The 17655-nt window shown below is 36.2% G+C and overlaps 1 protein-coding gene across 1 annotated transcript; it reads left to right on the plus strand.

Annotated features, from left to right (window-relative positions):
- The first annotated feature begins 7334 nt into the window (after positions 1–7334).
- LOC128559813 (protein gustavus-like) lies at positions 7335–12727 on the plus strand. Its single transcript, XM_053552403.1, has 6 exons — positions 7335–7488; positions 8041–8199; positions 8396–8624; positions 9268–9431; positions 11042–11193; positions 11678–12727. The coding sequence occupies exons 1-5, from the start codon at positions 7347–7349 to the stop codon at positions 11176–11178; spliced, it is 831 nt and encodes a 276-aa protein (XP_053408378.1). The 5' UTR covers positions 7335–7346; the 3' UTR covers positions 11179–11193; positions 11678–12727.
- Positions 12728–17655: the final 4928 nt, after the last annotated feature.

Here is a 17655-nt window from a genome sequence, read left to right on the forward strand (position 1 = left end):
TTAATTGAGAACTCCTGTCATTTTTAAGTACTTGATACTCGTATTGAAATATAGAAGCAACAGAATTACATTTTCAGAGGGTTCTGTGCAGGGCTATTTACACAAGTCGGTCAAATATCTTGAATACCTCCGTGTTAGTCGCACGGTATAAAGATCAGAAACCACACTCCGGTACGTCAAAAATGTTTTTTTTTTATTTTCTTTTCTTTTTATTTTACAAATGGTCTCAATTTGGGAATAAAATATCTCCAATGTTATTGGTGTGACGTTGACAGCACAGCAGTAGCAGCAGTAATAGCAGTTCACTGCTACTACTGCCAGCAGATAATCGATTCAAATGTTTAATTCGGAAGTGAATCCGGTGGACTGTAGAGTAAGGTGGTGTTTGCGCGCAGGTTGTGTTTAGTGCAGGTTTGACTGTACTTTTACAGTTTTCTCTAGGACTATCGAGTGGGATCACTTTTGATATGAAATCATTCTAGTGCGTTTAGGTGCAAACTTCAAAAGTAGAAGGGAAAAAAACGACCCACTCTCAAAATTGAAAGTTTGATAATTTTCATGATTCCTGTAAAACATGCCAGATTAGAAATATATTAACTACCCTTTAAAACCCTTTACAGTAAAAATCTGATAACATATAGAATGTCGAAGTTAAAGCTGTATTAAAATGTTGCGGTGACACGTTTCGCGTCTTCTTGTTTATTGTACCACCTACTGTGACTTCTTAATGAAATTGCCAACATATATTAAAGTATTTATATATAAATCTACGGCAGAAAAACAATGGTATTATATCACACTTCGGGCAAACGACTTGGTCGATAAACCACACCCAGTGACCATCCCACATCGCCAGCGCCTTGTACTTTTTTCTTTTTAAATCTTAACCTGCTGATTCTTTACTGAGATGGGTTTATAGTGAGAAAATATGCTAACCGTAAAATCTTTTTATATAGTGCGGGATTTCAATGTCTGAAGTATTAAATTTTTTACACTTTATTTTAAATGTACAGAAAGAAAAGACGGTATTTCATCTACCTTGCATTATATAATATCGTCTTTTTAAAGTTTAAAATATAGCTCTTCTTTTGTGACCGATAACCGTGATAACACTTCTTTTATAACCGACGCGGGGTTGATATAAAACAATATACAAACTTCATTGTGCGTTCGTAAATTACCTCACAGACGACTGAATTTCTTTTGTCAATTTGAAAGTTAACACTTTTGTTTTATATGAACAACAAAACATAGCGACAAGATTTTTCATTTTCTCTAACAGTTAATATTTTTCAGTTGCAAAAAGCGGAATGATTTGGTGTTGTTTTGGTTTGTTGCTTCTTTCTACTGGAGGTAGGTTTCTGTTGATGTTGTTGTTTTCATTTTTCTTAAATTGTTGTTTAACCTCTTTTCTAACGGTTTCTTTATTGTGTAAGTTGAATAAGTAGTCTTGATGTGACGATTTGAATCCAGACCGAAAAGAGGGGTGGGAGAGGGGTGGGAGCGTCTACTGAATAAAACTGCAATTAGCACGTAAACGGTGACTTGAAAATAGCGTTTTATATATTCCCAAACTATTTTATTGTTGTAGTAGTAGATATACGACATTTCGTGTCTTCGTCACTTCGGGACGTGAGGGCAAGAAAGGCGACAAACTGCTGATTTTTTGGTGTCTTCGTGTCCTCATGTGTTGGGGTAGAGACACGACGACACGAAACAATTAATAGCGAAACTGTATGGACGAACAAAACAGATATTTTGTTGGCTTACCGTTTGATCGGCGAGTATTAAACATCTTGTCGCCAACCTTTGTTTTTCCTGACTTCGTGTCTTTGTCTTCCATTCGTGCCCTCGCTTCTTCTCCCCGATCACACGAAGACACGCCATAACCGTAATTTGTTGTCCCTCAAAGAAAGGGTGACATATAAGGGCTAATAGCATATTTCCTATGGTCACCCATACGCCTGAAGTAATTGTTTCGTGTCTTTGAACACGAAGACACGATAAATCAGCAGATTTTCATCCTTTAGTGGCCTCGTGTTTCCGCGTTCTTGTTTAAAAACAGCAGATAGCAGCCACCATATATTGTACATTCTGCGACTGACATAAACTACCACGTTTGCTGAATGGTGACTCAATTCTGTGAATTTCATCCTTTTCTTTCGAGAGAACGATGTTTTACTACTTTTTGACTTAACGAGAAATGGAGTGCTACGTCGGGGGCGACAAAATGAGACAACGAAATAACGAAAAACATGTCGTCTGTTGCCTCCGCTAAAAAGACATTTTCTGATTTATTGTTGTGTCGTTGTATCGTTCTTTCGCCTTCTGCCAAAACGACATGATTTAAGTTCTGGCGGAGCCCCAGATTGACGGGACGACAGGCAGAAATCAGCCACCATACTGCTGACATACGCAGGGCTATCAAAACTGATATAAACAACAGATCATTTTGTTTTGAACAAGCGGAACAACTGTTATTAATAAACAATTTCGTCGTAACACAGTTATCTATAATTACTATATATAACCATGGAGGTAATATAGAGATGGAGTGCGGACGAGATAATTGGTGATAATTATTTATTATACCACATGTTCTTCCTTGCTGAGCTCCTTTCAGAATCCTACGAGATATATCACCACAGTCACTTAATTATCACTATTTCACATGTAATTAACATAATCCTTTGAACACACTGTGCGGCACCGCGGTTTTATCGTAAATCAGCAGATGCATAAAAATTTCAACAAAACGGAAGTTGTGGGTGACGTATGCGCACGTGTCATATTATGAAACTAATTAATACAAAAAATGCGCACTGTGGGGGATTCATCGGTAGAATAAATGTACTACTACTTAAAACATGCGTTTCTGTGATCTTGTAGCTCTTCAGATAGCTGTGACTCGGTAAAATAAGCGTTTACAGTTGTCTATGTAGTCATTTTAAACTAATTCTTTTAAATTTCCTAAAATTTCCTAAAATATGTAGACATGCTAAATTAAAGTCAAGGTATCAAATTTTCATTTACTGGGTATTAAAAACGTGAGCAGTTGTGAGCATTTTAAATAATGACCATGTTTTAGACTGCATATTTTACATAATTGGTCTGACTTGATTACAAGTTTATATAAGTCGTTCATATAACTATATTAAATTTTATTTATTTAAGTAGTTACCAAACCCCTTCTTCGTGTATTTGTCTATATATCTATTTATTTATTTGATTATTTAATTTATTTCGCAGATTCGAAGCTGGTGGGAAATCTCACTGTTAAATTGGAACATTTTTTCTACAATTTTGTCGCACGATCTGGAGGTCAGTGCCTGTAAAGAAGCACATGTTTTTTTGGGGGGTTTTTTGTTGTTTTTTTTTTTTTTGTGAAAATATGTGCCTTGCATTTCACTTATTCGCCTAGAATGTACAAGCATATTGACAAGACAAGAGATGTTTTAATATCCAGATACACTCTGTACTGCTAAAATTGGATTTGTAGGTCAGTAATATTACGTTATAACCTCATTTATTATAAAGTGAAATTTTGTATTCATATCTTTCTTGTCTTTACATTCTGGACATATCCAGGGACCCTCCGATATAGTTTCAGCTTTCAAATTGGCACACGAATAGTGTCACCATTCAAATTCGCATTTTACATGTTCGCAATTAATCATTTCTCTATCGCTTGGGTGTTCACATGGACAATATGGCCACTCAGAATCACTCCACATCCCTGTTAGTTGAATTAATTCATTGGAAAAGAAAATCCCTTCAAAATCTTAATTTTCGTAATCATTATTTGCCAGAGGTAACACTTATAATAAAGTCTTTCCAAAAAGAACAATTTCGATGTAAATCAATTATAATTCCTAACCGTGGATGACATGTAAAATGCATGTATTTCGTCAACGTTAATTGCCAAGGTGTCAGCATTTACAAAACGACGTCAGAATGTGTACTTGAAGTGTCAGGTAGTTACTAAACGGAAAATATCGGAACATCCCGATCCCATTATCGGACTATTCCGGCTGTTTATCGGGACTCCCTCGATAAACTCCGTAAGAAACAACATGATATGCGATTAACACCTAGTTATTACTGATTGACAGGTACTTATCAGAGGAAAACAAAGCCGCGGTGCCGCACAGTGTACCTTTGAAGTGCTTTCGTCCGCACTCCATCTCTATATTACCTCCATGATATAACATGATCAGATACTCATTTCTAATTCGATAAGTCATAGTTCTATAAACGACATTTAAAGCAAATGGACATTTAAAATGATGTCTGATTAATAGCTGATTTAGTCTTTTTTTCGTATATTACCTCTAGGGATCAATGATTAACTTAAATTAATTAAGACAGGACTATTTCTAATTTCAGTTTGTTACTGGTAAGTATGTCCTGCAGTCTTTAAGTGCCGTGCGGTGGTCGTAAAATTTCTTTCATGTTTTTATATTTTCTGTTCCGAGGTCCGATCACTCTATAATGTATATGAGCCGCGCCATGAGAAAACCAACAAAGTGCGTTTGCGGCCAGCATGGATCGTACCAGGATCTATGCTGTTCGCTAACGGTTTCTCTAATTGCAGTAGGCTTTGAAAGCGAACAGTATGGATCCTGACCAGACTGCGCGGATGCGCAGGCTGGTCTGGATCCATGCTGGTCGCAAACGCACTTTGCTGGTTCTCTCATGGCGCGGCTCATATAAGCGTTGGACCCGTAATGACAATCGGCAATTTCCGTTCGTTTATGTATTTTCCGTACGCGAGTTCGGCATTCTCCGCTTTTTATGAAAAGTGATTTTCTGTTATGGCCGAAGAATGCCGAAATCGCCTTCGGAAGATACGTAATCTCACGGAAATTGACGATCGTCATTACGGGTCCATTACATTAAGTTGGTACTAAAAGCGTACATGTACGTAGTGTTGCACGTTTCATTTCCGTTCACGGACAGATTCAAGCCAAGTCTGCTCTTTGTTTTACTGTTCAGTGGTACTTTTTTATGAGTTTACTTTATTTGTACTCGTTATCGGTACTTTTAATAGGTACTATTGGTTTTCTTTATTGGTAGTACTCTTTATAGGTATTAATTATCGGTTTTCTTCATTGGTAATTATGTTTGGTACATTTTAAAGGTACTCGTACTAGTACTCCTAAGATTTTATTTGTACTCTTTACATGTACTGTTTATAGGTTCCTTTATTGGAACTCTAAATTAGCACTCTTTGAAAGTACTTATTACCAGTTTCCTTCATTGGTACCCATTACCGGCACTACTTACAGGTACTTAGTATTTATAATTATTATAAAATACGTTGTTGTTTCTCTTTATAGGTAGTCTTTGTCGGTACTTGTCGAATTCTATTTTACTGGCTTTTACATAGTTACTCGAAGTTGGTTTCCTTAATTGACGCTCCTTATTAGGGATCTTTATAATTACTGCTTCTTCTTCAAGTTACTACACTCCTTCATAACTTTGAAGATTATGAACAGAACAGAACAGAACATATATTTTATTTTAGTATTTGAACTTTACAGCTCCTCATCCATAACATGAAAATGTCAAGGTCAAAAATAAACAATATACTGTTGTTCAAGCATAAAACATGTACAAGCTATATAGGTAGTGTGTGGTTACGCCTCCAATAACGAGGGTAATATGTGATAAACATAGAACATGCATCCAGAATGTAGCTGATCCGTTGTTAAGTTAAATCCATACATTACGGCCCAGCTACCTCCAAGGCACAAGTCAAGTTCGATCCCGAACACTAAGCAAAGAAAGCAACAAAAGCGATTATTACCAAAATCCCTGAAAAACATATGAGCCGCGCCATGAGAAAACCAACATAGTGGGTTTGCGACCAGCATGGATCCAGACCAGCCTGCCCATCCGCGCAGTCTGGTCAGGATCCATACTGTTCGCTAACGGTTTCTCTAATTGCTATAGGCTTTGAAAGCGAACAGCATGGATCCTGATCAGACTGCGCGGATGCGCAGGCTGGTCTGGATCCATGCTGGTCGCAAACCCACTATGTTGGTTTTCTCATGGCACGGCTCAATTATTATATACAAACTAGCGAAATAATAACGTATAACACTGCATGTAAACCTCATAAAAACAACAGTAGCAAATTCCCATTCCTACTGGGTAAGAGTATTAAGCCTAATTTTCAATGCACATCGGATGAAACATGTCAGTTTTTTTTAGCACAGTGTGATCTTTTGAATTCAACAATGTGTAGGCACTGATTAAAATTTATGGAGTTTTTACATATCGAATTTGTACATGGTGCAAAACAATAAAACTTTCCAAATTTTATATCACTAAAACTTTGTACACTGGTTGCTGTTTAGAGTCTGAGGGCAGAGATTAGAACAGGCACAGCGACAACAGCTTTGAAGGAGTCAACTGTGGCTGTTGTGTGTGCGACAGAGGGCAACATGCTGTTCTAGGAAAAAAATGAATATTTGGAGGAATCTTTGGATGTGCTAATTTTTCTGAAGCTGCATATGTTATTTGTTATTGGTTTCCTTAACTGATACTTTTTATAAATATTTATTATCGCTTTGTTTATTCTTAATTTTATATGTAATTTTTTGTTCTTTATTGGTAATTCTGTCTTGTTTGTAGGTCGTCATTGTTGGTTTTAGAGTATTCAGTGGCACACATTTTCAGTGCACCTTATTGATATTCTTTGTTTCTTACGATACAGCTGTGGCTTATTCGCGATTGGCACTTGGTTTTGACACTATACGCTTATATTTCCAACTCTATAAGCACTTGTTACTAATACATGACATAGATGTACTTCATTCAGTACTTATTTTTCTCTCTAGTTAATATTCTCTCTTTTCATTAGCAGTACTTGTTCGTCACCACTTTTTGGTACTACAATGCATTCGTTGATTTGCTGGTACTCATTTTTATGATGTATTTTAGTGTGGAAGATGGAACCAGCATTACGGAAGATTCGGGATGCAGTCAGATTTATGTGGTGGGCGGGATACTGCTTCTAATCTGCCTTGCATTCCTTATGGTGTTATGTGCCGATGAGGTACAACAATACAATACAATACAATACAATACAATACAATACAATACAATACAATACAATACAATACAATATTTCAATACAATACAGTGCAGTACAGTGCAGTGCAGTGCAGTGCAGTGCAGTGCAGTGCAGCGCAGCGCAGCGCAGCGCAACGCAACACAACACAACACAACACAACACAACACAATACAATACAATACAATACAATACAATACAATACAATACAATTGTCACCCCTTTTTGGTACTACAATGCATTCGTTGATTTGCTGGTATTCATTTTTATGATGTATTTTAGTGTGGAAGATGGAACCAGCATTACGGAAGATTCGGGATCCAGCCAGATGTTTGTGGTGGGTGGGATACTGCTTCTAATCTGCCTTGCATTCCTTATGGTGTTATGTGCCGACGAAGTACAACATACAGGTACATGTGCACGTGAAACTCGGGTTCTTAGTATCTGTTTCAGTTGTTTTAACTTATTTTAACTCTGAGGTAGAACAAAAATAAACGGACCAAATCTTATTTCAGTTGCCGTTGAAATTACTTCAATAATCGTATTGCAAACTAAGTCGGGATGGAGGAAAACTAGATGGAAAATAAAATAAATGTATCAGTCACTTTCCGGGCGGAAAATGGTTAAACTTCTCATAAGTAATACATACTCGTATATAGTCAATTAACTTAACCGAATACACAGACAGTTCTCATAACTTACGTTACCTTCGCCTGGTCACTGCTTCCTGGATTTCTAGCCAGCACTCGCGCCTTTACACTTAGGATTTTGGAGACCGTATTTAAACATCGCTACTACCGGGCGCTCCGCACCGCCACCCCGGATCAGGAGTCAGATTATACACAAATTTATTCCACAATTCAGCGGTGATCGAGCATCCAGTTGTAACTGAATGACCATTTCTGCTGCTTTTGCAATGGCAAATACATTACATTTGTACTTATTTTTCTTGCTTTAAACAGCTGACCTACCTCCAGCCTGGACAAACATTGTACAGATTGACAATGCCATCAACACTGGTTTTAAAGGGGTCTCCGACGGAATGAGGATTGTAGACCCAAATTGTGTGCAGCGTACCAGGACTGGAGATTATGAAGCTGACGGCGCACGTTGGGGCGCACGTAAGTACTTCCGGTTTAATTTCTATACATGACTTAGTGAACATTAGAGCGTAAATTCTGGTCTTATTGATGTAAGTATGGTAAAACAAGGAGCAGATGTAATACATCATTGTTTCAATCTGATACAGAACTGAAATACGAAAAAGTAACTGGAAAATTAAAACGTTAAATATGTTAAAAAATTACATCATTTTAGCACTGAAGAAAGGAAAGCACCTCTTCGAAATTCATTGGCCACGAACAACCCGGAGACTCTTGGCGACCGTCGGCGTCGGGACTAAGGATGCTCCCCTGTTTGTGAAGCCCAAGGACTCGTTGGTTGGCTGTAACAAGTACACGTGGGGTCTAGACATCGCTCGGTACAGATGCCTTCATCGTGATGAAATGATAGCAGTTATGCCCAGAAACAAGCTCGTACCAGACACGTAAGGATGAAGCATTGTTACATGTTATGCACTTGGTTTCATATAAGGAGGTAGCTTAACATTTGTACGTGCGCATGCCCAACCGGAAGCTAACGTAATTTCCTGCATTTTTCGCATATCAGTTAATACTGTCTGCCTACATTTTACAGAATATTTCAAAATCATAATTATTAATAAAAAAATTGTATTTCATACATATACCCCCATTTTTCTTTCAGCAACAGGGTTTTCACTCAGTCTAAAAGGCGTTAAACATATGATTTTCACAAAAAAATGTTTGTATGTCTGCTATATTTGAATATTTATTATTGCTTTAAATTGTTTGGCGTTTGTGTGTGTGTGCGGGTTGTGGGGGGGGGGGGGGGGGGGGGGGGGGGTTTTTTGTTTTCAAGGGAAGCAACTTATGTTGTAAATACTTACAAATTACCAAGCAAGCACACTTACCTGAATTTACCAAAATAGGAGACAATAATTTTATTTCTCGATATTCTGCGGGTGTTTCAATAGCTCAACTCATTGTATTGCAATCGTTTTCAGGCTGTTCAAGTTTGTTACAATCATAAAATGTATAGTTTAGTCACATGTTTGAACTTTTTTATGAGTGTACGAAGAAAATGTATGATACAGTCATCTTTTTGCGCAGATTTTTGATGTATGTGGACTGTGATAGCGGTACCCTGGGGTTCGGAACTGAGTATGCGTATTGGGGAGCTCCAATCCATATACCCAAGTCAGAGTTTCCGGTTTTTCCGATGGTTGGTACCACCCAGCATATGGCACAGATTACCATGAAATACAAGGGTTCAGGTGAGTGGTTATTGTTCACGCTTTCAATGGATATATGGAGAAATAGACACAAGTTCTGACGCAGAAATATTGCGCGACTTTAGGAGCGAAATAACATTCCGCTAAAGAACGAGTGCAATATTTCTCGAGGCACAGCTTATAAGCTTCTGTTACATGCATATCTGCCCGTATTAATATTATATAAACATTATAGATAAGTTCAATAGCATGAATGATATTGACAACACTGACGTAAAGTAAAAAAACTAACGCAATGACATATTACAATGACGTCATGATATTCAGACATCAAATTGGAAAAATATTGATGTTTACGGTTCCATTGAAACTTAACGGAGATTAAAAACGACTGTGTAATAAGGAAAGTGTTGACTTAAGAGAAGAGAAACGGAGTTTAAAAACGAGTACATGAACGAGTATATAACCTAATAACAGGCCAATATGTAAGAAGTTGATATTCTTTGCATTATAGGTCCAATATCAGAATAACAAAGTTGATGTTACGTAGGTCCAATATTTTTCCAACAGACTTCGGTTAGATTGTGTGATATCGAGAGAATGTTGGACTAATATCGGTTGGTCGATATTGGTTGCTGATATTGGTTCGATATATCAGTGATTGCTCGGCCACCACTGATCCGTGGGAGCAGAATTTCAGTTTCCTGTGTTGGGCAAGTTTATACTGGTGCGAAACCATGACACACAGTTCTTCCGTCACGACCTGAGTACGAAACGCCGCGCGCCTGCATTTTCTTCCATATCTAATGTCAGTTAAAATCATTTAGTATTCTGTCCCCGCCATGTTTATAGAGGAATCTTTACTGAGTAACATGAATAAATGTGAAATATTTTTAAAACTGAATTAAGCAAGTCATCATAATAAAATTTAATACTATCAATGGTTTAGTTGGCAGGTTCTAACCAGAACCACCCCACAGTAGCAAATACCAATTTCAATTTCGAATATCAAAATGAGCGGTTACGAACAGTCAATGGTGTAACTGCATCAAAAATATGTATAGGTTAGAGACCACCAATTGTTTTCCTATAGACTTACATTATAACATTATGGTGTGAACGGTCTTCCATAAATCGAAACATGTATATCTAATTACAAAATGTATATGTTTTTCAAGAACTATCTTAGTTCTACCAAAATATCGGACGACAAACATATCAATAGTAATACTTTATTTAAGTAATTTTCATGTGAATGAGATGGCCCCATGTTTACATCGTTTGCATGGCGGGAGAAATTCCGTTGATAAAACTTTTTTTTTCGATATACATAAAATGTAGCAAATGTTATCAAAATGTATAATACTTTAAATGCAGTAAAAAAAATCTCAATTTTGAAAGAAATAATCACTTCTTGGGTTTGTTTACAAGACTGGCATCAGAACGCACAGACGCTACCTTAATCCCAGGTATACGCTTACCTCATTCCTAGTTAGTTCCCTGTACATTTTTATTTGATGGTCTCTGACCAATACCCAAATGTAGTATACAAAATCATGCGTACGTTTACCAGAAACCGGAATCAGTGTCGTAAATTCAGTGCAACAACAAAAATAAAAATGAAATGAATGCATTTTCTTTTTAATTTTCAGCCGTTGACACTGTAGGGGACACGGGTTACAACCAGCCTGCACAAGTAGTTGTGACGAACACCGGGCCGCCTGCGAATCAGGGACAGGGACAGCAGTCGGAAACATACGTCGCCCCTATGATAGTCTCCGGTGTATAATACCGACAGTTTGAGGTTTGTTCAGCATTGTTTCGTTTTACTCCGCCCAGATTCGTAAAATATCTTAATTATTTCATTATTTGAGCTTCGCGGGTTAGCAGAGTCAGGGGAACCCAGTCACTGATTCGATCTTCTAAGGTATGACAGTGTTTTAAGTCCTTCGTCCACGATATGCACTGAGATAAAAAGTGGAATATCTGACTGAACAAAATAATTTTATCATGCAGGACAGTTCATTGAAAAATTGAAAAACAAGACTATTCTGCATTCTATACATATAGTGTAGATTGAGCAGTGCCCGACACGGAGCAAACATAGGAAGTCAGGCTGCGTACGCTGTCCCACTCTGGGCATATTTTCTGGCATGTGCCGGCACCTTGGCAGAACCACTGACATTCCGTAAGTCAGCCCGATATCTTTGCCATGTTTTTTTTAAATGTAATTGTCAGGTGTAACTTTATTTCGGACTATTCAATATGTCTCATCTTTTTCTTTTTAGATGATTTAACAAGAAGAATTTGTAACACAGTGAGGATAGCTGAGGACAAAAAGGATAGTCTTAACATTATTAAATTAACATTTCTTATTTATTGACACTTTCAAGGGAGAATATAAAATGTGATAAAAATATGCAAATTTGATCTCAGTCAGTGATATATGCGTGTGATATAAACATGAGATGTTTTCAGTTTTTAAAACGAAGTTATTTTTAGATATGTGTTTTGTTTTTATTTCTTAGTTTTTCAGTCTTTTTCAGTTTAAATGTTTTTGAATACAGTATGCTTTGAGTGACGCACATTTTATTACGCAATGATTTATGCGGATAACCAGTCAACTCGTACCTTAGTTAACTCGTACTTTAGTCAACTCGTACCCAAACTTGTGCATGCTTACATATTTTTTTTTTTTGAAATCGTTTCGTCATACCTGATGTTTTTGAGAAAAAAAAATTTGGACGTTATTTCGTATATTCCAGTTATTTCACCACAATAAAATATTACCAAGCACACTGAGTTATCCAGAGTTATCATGAGTTGATCAAATTCGGATACGAGTTAACTAAGGTACGAATAGGTTGATTTCGATCTGCGTTCTAACCAAAATTACGCAATTGGTAAATGTCTTTATATATACCTATACTTATAATGGCACTTTAAACATTTCCCATTTGGTTTTTGGATTTTTGTTTTTACTGATCTGTATTTCAGCTTACTACATTAACAGTGTACATATAAACAGAAGAACGGGATTGACATAATTAATTCGCTGAATGTAATACATCGAAATATGCTTTTAAATGATATTGTTTAATCTTTTAAGTTGAATAATAAAACTGATAAGTTAATCCATATAACAAAAGATCTAGGTTTGCACTTCAACAAAAGCCAATGTAATCAATTTACTTATTACATGAATAGACCGGCATACTGAAAAATGTAACTTTAATCTTTCTAAATGTTTGTTCTGTTTGCATGAAGGCTCTACATAACACCGTAGTTGAAACATTAGTGTACAAAATGTGTTAATACAAATAAAAATGTATGCTTAATTGACTGGTTTGTCTTTCAATTACTACAAGTTTATTAAAAATTTGTGACGTAACGTAAAAAGAACGTCAGAAAATAGCGTAAGTGTAAGAAATGGTGATAGAAGTATCCACTCTTCGAAATTGCATCTTAAAGTTGTTTTTTGTTGTTGTTGTTTGTTTTTTTTAAATACAAGTATCCAATAAAAGTCTACTTTTATCTAAATAGAAAACATAGCTTAAAAGACTCCATCAAAATTTAAATCAAATTTATTTAAAACAGACTGTCATTTTTTTTAATCTGACGATCGACATGTTATAGAAATTTAATAATTTGAAATAAACGGATCTGGAAAAATTATGACAAATGTGCAATTATTTGATATTAAAACAAGCCCAGCCTTGAACTTCAAACACTTTTGTAGTAGTAATTGATCAATCACGGATCACTAAACGGGCACTATGTCCTATATTCTACCCCGTATTGTAAGATAATCAATATTGTTGTATTGGGTATTCTCTTCTCTATCAGCCTAAACATCGTGGTTATGGCAATAACATGTAAACAAACGCTTCGGATTTTACAATTGAAAATTGTAGATTTTAAAATACCCTTATCGGTTGTCTGTGCATTCGTTCGGGAGGAGTAAGAACCAAGGATGTTTTGGAAATTGTCCGCGGTGCTGCTACTGTGTTTTATATGTGGTAAGTGATCTAATACACATTCATTAACTATTTAAACACTTTACATCTCGTTTTCTTGTCGACCTTTTTGCATATGTATTTATTAAAATAAAAAATCGCTTTCCCTGTCGCTGCATAAGATTTTTTTTTCTATATTTCTGATATATATTTCTAATTAGGCCTAACAATTAATTGTTTCCGTTAATCCCGACCTACCCTAAATTTTTGGCCCGACCCTAAATGTTTTTATGGCCTTGGAGAAATTTGTTTTCAACTTTGTAACAAAAAGTTGCGAAACTGCACTTTTTATGCTTTAAACATGGTCAGTGATGTTAGAAATCAACTTACTGATGCTTTAAAGACATAACCCCCTTATTTGTACTCATTTCTGACACAAAAATAATTTCCAAAAAACGTCCCACTTAATAAAAAAAATCCGAAAAGAAAAAAAAATACCGACCGACCTACCTACCCTATTTTTTTAGCATGTTACCCGAAACAAACATTTTTTTTGTTAGGCCTCATTAGATAATTAATACAAATCTTTATTATAATGTGTATAGAATTATACCTTGATAAGGGAGTTGAGAAATACCTACCCCAGTAACTGATTTTCCCTCAGCGATTTCCCTCGACTGCCGTCGGCGGGAAAGCCGACTTCCTGCAAAAAAACTAAAACAGGTAGTTTCTCGATACTACATAAGAAGTTCAAAGTCAAACTGAAAATAAACTACCAAATGTATATACTCGTCTCAAATCGCACTTACAACTCGCAGGTTGGAAAATTAATATAAACGTCAATACGTTATTTCTACCATCTTCTACTCCGTAAGCTTCACATGGTTTAATAACTTAGTCACACCATGAGAAACCAACATAGTGCATTTGCGACCAGCATAAATCCAGACCAGCCTGCGCATCCGCGCAGTCTGCTCAGGATCCATGCTGTTCGCTTTCAAAGCCTATTGCAATTAGAGAAACCGTTAGCGAACAGCATGGATCCTGACCAGACTGCGCTGATGCGCAGGCCGGTCTGGATCCATGCTGGTCGCAAATGCACTATGTTGGTTTTCTCTTGGTGCTGCTCAATTTATTATCAGATGCCAATTTTAGATGACCCCATGCAAGTTTCATCAGAAAGTGGCATCTGAGATACAGCCTGGCAACAAGTCACAAGCAAAACTTTAACAAATTTCTTAAGTTGGAAAAAAAACCCGCCAATAATCAACCATGAGTTATCTAACTTAGGTATGTAAGAAGATCTAATGACTGAGAAACATTGTGCGAAGTTTCATTAAGTTACTTGTATCAAGAGGCCAGCTAAGAGAAGTGGTATTTTAATACAAATGATTTGTGCTTTAACAAAAAGGAAGTGAAAAAGAAGTTTCTTTGTGCGAGCGGTTTCTTAATAGACGTGATCTCTTTAATAAGTTTGATCCGTGTTGGTATTACTTAGCTAGCACTTGATAGGTGCCCGCGAAACTTGAACCGACTTTTATGAGTAGAAAATGGCCATAATATCAACATTAAATTTATCCAAGAGTTATCAAACTTGGTTATTTCATTAGGGGCATTTAGGAAATTATCAGTCCAATACGTACAGCTACTTGAAAGTTTCTTGCACGTAGAACTTTTAGCGAATTTTTCAAGTTGAAAAGGGGCATTATTTACATTAAATGCAACCAAGAGTTTTCTAACTTGGTTATTCTAATGATGTCCAGGAAGCCGTATGTGAAGTTTCAGTCTAATACATGCAAGATGGTTACTGAGATATAAACTTGCACGCAAATTCTTCAACCAATCCGTAAAGCCGGTGTAACATTAAATACTGACCCCGTTGAAAATAGACCCCTCCTTGAAAATTGACCTCGTCAACATTTCAACATTAAATTTTGGTCAAAAGGTCCTTTTTCAACGTTGAGAATTGACCCCACCAACATTTCAACCTTAAATTTTGATATGGGGTCAATTTTCAGCGGGGTCAATATTTAATGTTACACCGGCGCTCGGGTGGATAGAATAACCCCCGCTATTCAGTTAAAAATACTGAAATGGGTTTAAAAATAAATAAGTTGTTCACGAAAAGTATTTTCTTTATATAAAGCAATCAAGTCGCTATTAAGTGGCTTAAAATATTTTTGAATTACCTGCGTATTGTTCGCGAATCAAATATTAAAATCTTGTATGTATATTTGTATATAACGATTGATATGAAATAACATTAGTATAATACTTGCAAAACAAATAGAGCTGTGCTCGTTTTGAATCCGTCAAGTCAAAATAAAACAAAAACCTGTGGCATAGATTTAAAACAATATCAAGAATATAAGATTATTTTAATTTTCACCGAGGCTTCCTATAGGCCCATTCGTCCGTCTGTCTATCCATCCGTCAGTCACGTAAGATAGATAATTTCAAAGAACAATACTTTTTTCGCATGAATGGTAGCTTATTTGAACAATATGCAGATTCTTTAATTAAATTTCAATATACAAATGTGGTTCCTTTTTACGCAAACATGACAATAGCCCCTTCCGATAGGGAAGTTTAATTGCTAGGCAATAATCTTGTATGCACCCAAACGTCCTATAAACAGCTATAAACAAGTAGATAGCATGCTTTAATACTGACTCATTTATCTGGGTTAAAAACATTATACTTTGATAAAAAAGAAATAAACAAACGCGCTTATTGAAATAATTTGAGCCGCGCCACGAGAAAACAAGCATATTGGCTTTGCGACCAGCATGGATCCAGACCAGTCTGCGCATCCGCGCAGTCTCGTCAGGATCCATGCTGTTCGCTAACGGTTTCTTTAACTGCAATAAACTTTGAAAGCGAACAGCATGGATCCTGAGCAGACTGCGCGGATGCGCAGGCTGGTCTGGATCCATGCTGGTCGCAAAGCCACTATGTTGGTTTTCCCATGGCACGTCTCATTTATGTAATCAATCTGTTTCACATGTAATTGATTTTTTATACTAGACCTCTCGCGCAAGCGTAAACACGAGGACTAGAAGTTTATGCGGGTATCCCTGGTACCAATTTTATAGATACATGTACATTGTTTATCCCTTTGAAAAACTCCAGTACATGATATCACGCAAGGAAACCATGTATATAAAAATATCAAAATATAAACGCTTCAAAAGTTATTGCCAATAAACAATACAGTACGCTCGGGTATCCCAAACAAATTTTCAGAAAATAGAAGTGGGCCTAATGCTTTAATATATTATGTACAATTTCGTTAAGTAGGCCATTAAAATACGAATAAAGACATTATCTGAAATATCGCATACATTGCCTAATTTTTAAATTTTCCCGACCGCAATGAATGAGTCTATTTCGAGTCATTTCCGGGTATTCCGAAATCCATTTCTGTCTGTAGATGTTCAGTGTAGAGAAATGCTATGTCAACTTTGTGATCAAATAATAATTTCAAATAAAAATAACAAGTCCGGCATATATATCTCTTACAATAACTTAATATTCAACAAAAAACAAAAAAAAACAAAAAAAAAAAAAAAAAACAAATCAAACCCATAGCAGAGTGTAAAATGGTCCTTTTTGAGTACTAACACGCGTTTAAAAACATTTTCAATAGAGATGAAGATGCACACATTTTAATAACTCGGATAAGAGTAGATCAGAAAATTTTTTAATGATTTTGCTTCATTCTAGCATAAAACTGCTTTTCTTGTCACTTTAAAACACTTTTTTATATATGCGCGTTCCGTGTCAAAGCGTACATGTATTACGGCCCCAAAACGGATAATTCAAATGAAAATGACGTCAACGTGATATGCCCGCGAATTTCAAGGACATTTAATGACGTTGAAGGATAATGTATTAATTTATTAGTGTTTTTTTCACCTTTATATGCTAGAATAGCGTTAGCGCATGTTCATTTCGTGTTATAACATTTTCAAAATCCAACGGGATACGTTGGTACCCTCGCCCTCCGGACTCGGGCACCAACCAATCCCTCGGGATTCTGCATACGTTATAACACGAAAAAACATGCATTATCCCTACAATATAGATACGTATTTACCATAACTATTTCAAAGTTTAAAACTTTAAGTGTGATAGTATATATAATATACTTTCGGTCCATTAATTATTCATTTGCGAACATCACCGGACAATAACGTAAGCGCAGATTGTTATCGTCTAAAATTTATAGCAATATACACTGACATTCGTATACAGCGTTTTTCGTTTTAAAAAAAAATAAGCAAATTATAAAACGCGACCGTCCGGAA

The sequence above is a fragment of the Mercenaria mercenaria genome, chromosome 10 (assembly GCF_021730395.1).
Source record: "Mercenaria mercenaria strain notata chromosome 10, MADL_Memer_1, whole genome shotgun sequence".
Classification (NCBI taxonomy): domain Eukaryota; kingdom Metazoa; phylum Mollusca; class Bivalvia; order Venerida; family Veneridae; genus Mercenaria; species Mercenaria mercenaria.